The sequence below is a fragment of the Myiozetetes cayanensis genome, unplaced genomic scaffold (assembly GCF_022539395.1).
Source record: "Myiozetetes cayanensis isolate MyiCay16 unplaced genomic scaffold, myiCay2020 scf15, whole genome shotgun sequence".
NCBI classification, from domain to species: Eukaryota; Metazoa; Chordata; class Aves; order Passeriformes; family Tyrannidae; genus Myiozetetes; species Myiozetetes cayanensis.
Window position 1 is genome coordinate 19,841,933 of NW_026087159.1, and position 4,803 is coordinate 19,846,735.

At 47.6% G+C, this 4,803-nt stretch overlaps 1 protein-coding gene across 1 annotated transcript; it reads right to left on the reverse strand.

The window, feature by feature from the left end:
- Positions 1–4,783, reverse strand: LOC126637551 (serine/threonine-protein kinase PAK 1-like). The gene is made up of 9 exons (XM_050310898.1): positions 4,704–4,783; positions 4,271–4,319; positions 3,536–3,651; positions 3,112–3,229; positions 2,635–2,734; positions 2,133–2,305; positions 1,433–1,555; positions 969–1,148; positions 1–63 (listed from the first exon to the last, which is right to left on the reverse strand). The coding sequence occupies exons 1-9, from the start codon at positions 4,781–4,783 to the stop codon at positions 1–3; spliced, it is 1,002 nt and encodes a 333-aa protein (XP_050166855.1).
- Positions 4,784–4,803: the final 20 nt, after the last annotated feature.

A 4,803-nucleotide genomic window follows, 5' to 3' on the forward strand; every position in this document is an offset into this window, starting at 1 on the left:
TCAGACGTGCCCTTTCGGAGCACACGTGCTGACCTTCTGCTTTTTCAGCTGAGGAAGACTCTGCTGCAGGCACAGAGATTGCAGGTAGTGATACAAACCCAGTTGTCAAGAACCCAAACACTCTACACTCCCAGCTGAATACCTGTCCACAACAGGATGTTTTCTCTGCCCCACTCCCCATCTGCTTTTGGCTTGAATTGCAATTGCACTTTCCTCCTCATTTAAAAGAGCCACGACTGGGCAAAACCAGGCCAGTGGGATGTACTGCAAAGGCAATGTGGTCAGCAGCTGATAAATGAAAGAAACCTTCCCCAGTTCCAAATCACACCAAAACCCCAACAATGGGACTTCCCAGCTATGAATAACAACAAAAGTTTATTGAGAAGTGAGGCAACTGCAAGGATCAAAGTAGTAACATTGATCCTTGTCCCAGTGCTTCTTTACTCCCTCCTGCCTTTCCCGGTGCTTGTGCTTGGCAATTCAGAGTCAGGAAAGGAGACTTCTTCAGGTTGTGCTGCTGCAGCAGCACCTGCCATTGAAGAGCTCTGGAGGATCTGTGACAAGAATTAGTTTATGTCAGAAAGGTGGCCTGCAGAGATTCCCTGAGATCATCCTTCAAATGCAAACCCTGGGGAAGATGCTGTTGGCCACATGTCAGGCTCTTGAACTGTCCTTTGCTGCCCACTTCACAAATGGAATGGATGTTCAATTTTCATGCCTTTTCTGAACTAGGCCGTGTAGAGGGGCAGGAACCCCCAGGGAAGTTATTCCTAATTTTCCTTCACGGGACACCCTGACTAAACTGTTCCAAGCCCCTTTTGCAGGTGTCAGTGGCTGGGCTGAAGCACCGTGTCATGGCAGGGCTCCAGCCCTCACGATCTTCAGTCCCAAAGAGCAAGCGCTGTCTGCTCAGGAACTTGCAGCTCTGAATGACACTCAAGGCACTGCTAATCTAATCTGGCACTTACTGATTTCTTTCCTTCAGGCTTTGCTTGGACAACTTCCTCCTCTGCTTGCTCTCCTTTATCCTCTTGTCCAGAAACACAGGGAGCCAGCAGAGGTTCTGGTGCTGGTGTTGTGCGTCTCCTGGCTGCATCAATCAGAGGAGCCAGCTTGTCAAGACTCTGGGATTTTTTCAAAAACTGATGCTGCAGTCAAAGGAAAAAAAAAAAAGAAAGGAGACATTAGTTTCCAAAAGCAGTTTCTCACAGACTCCAGTGGGATTCCTCTGGTTACCAACTATACACATCAGTAGGACGGAGGGCCCCATCTACACCTCCAACTGCATGTCCAGGACCTTGCTGTCATAGGCAAACATGGCCCATAATGCCATTGTTCAACTTCAGCAGGAGAGGAGGCCACCTGATGCCTCTGAGTTTAGCTGATGGGAAAGCCCATCCCTGGACAGCTGCTTCACCTGCAGCCACTTTACCTTCAGCAGCTGCCTGGCTGTCCATCGACGCTTCGCTTTCTGAATCAGGCAAGACTTGAGAAAGGAATGGAACACCGGAGACAGATCTCTGGGAGTCTGCAGCTGCGGTGGATTCTTCTGACCCTTGGGACAGAGCAAACACAAGACAGCCATTAACCATCCCCCACCGAGGGGAACAGCTCAAGAACAGGCCAGTCCTTGCTTTCTAAAACTGAAACCTTCCAAATACATTGGCTACTACAAGGAGCTGTGCTAGAACAGACTTCTGGAAATGTACTGGGCAATAACTAATTGTGACAGTACCAGAAGCAGTGACCTCCCCTGAAAGGCTCAGGGAAGCAATGGGCACTGGTCCAAGCTTGAAAAGACTTCTGGCCTGCACATACCCTGGAAATGCTTTCCAGAATAATTCTCCAATGGGAGAATGCTGCCGCTGCAAAATTCCTGCCATTCAGAGATACAGAACTGCAAGGGAGCTCAAAGAGGGCAGGAGGAATTCAAGCAGTGCTGCAGGCCAAAATGGCCCCTTTCTGCACTGGCACATGGCACTTCTGCTGTGAGCAGATGTGCTCCAGGACACTTTCAGAAGTGGGCCTGGGTGGGACTCGTTCAAGCTGATGTCAGTGGGATTCTGTCTCATGGCAGAAAGATACAGCTCAGGGTAGAAAGACAGGGTCCTTGGACAGTATTTGCCCCTTACCTTTTTAGGACCATCCACCATTTCTAGTGCCGTGATCCCAAGTGCCCAGATGTCCACTTTGGCATCATATTTGCCTCCTCTCAACATTTCTGGTGCCATATAGAAGGGAGTCCCAAGGATTGATGTCCGTTTCTTCTGCCAGGGCCAAAGCCAAGCAGAGGAGCCAAAATCGACTGAAGAAAAAACCAAATACTGTTTAAAACCGGCATGAATTATGAAACCAAGAATGAGAGTTCCTCACCCTAAATCTGAGGACACAGTGTTGAATCTGGCTGGAACAGTGGCTGTGCTCTGTTTCCTCCACAAGGGACACACACAAACCAAAGCCACTCTTGACAGCCTCATCCTCTCTAGACCTCTCTGCACATTGCAACTCTGCTCTCAGCTCACCCCAGTGGGCCCTGCACTGCCACCAGCACCACTTTTGGGGAACTGGCAGGCACTCAAAGGCAGCCCCAGACCCTGCCTCCCGGGAACGCTGGGCCTGACCAAGAACACCTACTCAGTTTGACAGATCCGTCCATTCCCAGAAGAATGTTTTCACTTTTGATGTCTCTGTGAATCACTTGATTTGAATGAAGGAAGTCCAAGGCTTTCAGGCACTGAGATTAAACAAAGAAACATGAGGGGAAAATTAATTAGGCTGTTTATATCCCACAAAAAAGGAAATGGCTCTAAGAGATCTCATTTCTAGGTGCAACCTCAATTGCAGACATGCTTCAAGAGGCAAAGTTTACAATAATAAACAAAATAACATGAAATTAAATTAAAAAAGTACAACACTAGTGTAGAAGTATAATACCAGAGTGCAAGAAACACAATGAGACTGGTATACCGTTCATTGGATGCTCTTTTCTTCTCCAGATCATAACAGCAACCCAGAAACAAAGGCTTGAACATGAAGTCACTCCCGTTCTTACCACCATTTACAAAGAAGCATCCTGTCCAAGCCATCAGAAGCACGAGCAGTATCTCTTACCTCCTGACAGATAGAGGCTATCATCCCTTCCTCCAGAGCTTGTTTGGAAACTACAGCCCCTAAAGTACATCCCTCCACATACTCCATCACCAGCCAGAGCTCTTCATTTAAAAGGTAGCTGAGAGAGGAAAACCACAGCATGGAGATGAATAAGACCAGCTAAATGACTTTATGGGAGGTAGTGAACTGAGGGGCTGTTGCTTTAGGAAGACCTGGCAGATCCAGGTTTGGAAGACAGGCTTCAAACTACCTATACCAGAAGAGACCAAGGCAGACACAAGGCAAGCTCCTCCCATCCACTGCAGATGGAGATGGAGAGAAATAATAAAGAGCTCCATGTTCTTCCAGTGACCAAAGAGGCTTTTAAGCCTTTGGCTTGCAGTGTGTCAATGAAGCTCGATGTGATAATCCCAGAACCACTCACCTGTCTATATAGTCAATAATATTGGGGTGTCTCAGGGTCTTCAAGACTGCAACCTCAGTTCTAATTAGTTCTCTTTTGTTTTTTCTGTTTCGAAGATAAATCTTCTTTATGGCCACCTAAAAGGAGATTGAAAGCCACAGGCTTGAGAAGTCTGTTGCCTGGGACCACAATGCACATGGAGCAGGGGTTTGTGGAATGCTGGAGCCCAGGTGGGCCAAACTGCCTGTGATTAGACACCAGAGCTTCTTAAGTGACAGCACAAGAGACGATTCCTCCACTCGCTCTTGGCTGCCAGTCACAGCACACATGGCTATGGACAGTTTGCCTTGTAAACTCTGGAAAAATGGTCTGCCAACAATCAATCCATAATGGGGGAAATCCCATCCTAAAAGCTCATAAAAGTTACACAAGGAAATACAATCCTTGAACTTTCCAACATCTTGAAGTTGGATTCTGCTACTCTAAAGAAGGTTTATTAACCCAGGTCATATTGGCAATTATTTTCTGGGTTTGAAAAGGAATAACCTGTTCCTGGGTATTTTATGGATGAGCCTGGGGTTATAAGCAGCACTCAGGGCCTTTAGATCCCTTGCAGACTCCTATCTAAGTGCACTTCCCAAGGGCAGTACTGCAGCTGGGTAAGGAGCCACCAAGGAGCTGATGCATCAGCAGAGTTAGTAAACAAGAGGGAAAGCACAGAGAGCTGCAGAATCTGCCATGGGTGCTGGTCCTTACCTGTCCTCCTGTGGCATTGTCAACTCCTTGAAAAACCGCTCCAAAACCCCTAGAAACAGAGCAGTGGAGAAAGGAGAAGAGGTTTAGGCCCTGGGAGTGAAAGCCAGCCCAGAGAGCAGATCTCTGCTCACTGCAGTTTATAAAACACTCAGTTTCAGCCACCAGCCCACCAGGTCTCTGCCATGCAGCGTGGCCAGGAGAAAACTTAGGACATACTCCACGTCCTGCTCCTTGATACAGGCAAGACACTGCCAGCATCAAGCTGTCTTTGACAATGCCTTCTGACCACAGTTACTCATATTGGTCAGGACTGACAAACAGAAGGATGTAAGCCCAGTGTCTGCCCATGTTTGCAGCTTGCCTGACTGCATGATATGACACCAGTAAAATCCCTGGCCCATGGTTTTGTAGAAGTAGCTGAGATTGGACTTACCCTTGGCCAATTCGCTCCTGTAAAGTGTATTTCAGTGCAGGGTTCTTCTCGTTTACAAAGCCCTCTGAAAGAAACAACATGCAAGATTCTCTTTTACTTT

Coding starts and splice junctions, on each gene's coding strand:
- LOC126637551 (XM_050310898.1), bottom strand. CDS start 4,783: ATGTTGTTTCTTTCAGAGGGCTTTGTAAACGAGAAGAACCCTGCACTG. Junction 2,735..3,111: donor TAGCCTCTATCTGTCAGGAG/GTAAGAGATACT, acceptor GTTTAATCTCAG/TGCCTGAAAGCCTTGGACTT. Junction 2,306..2,634: donor GGACGGATCTGTCAAACTGA/GTAGGTGTTCTT, acceptor TTTTTTCTTCAG/TCGATTTTGGCTCCTCTGCT.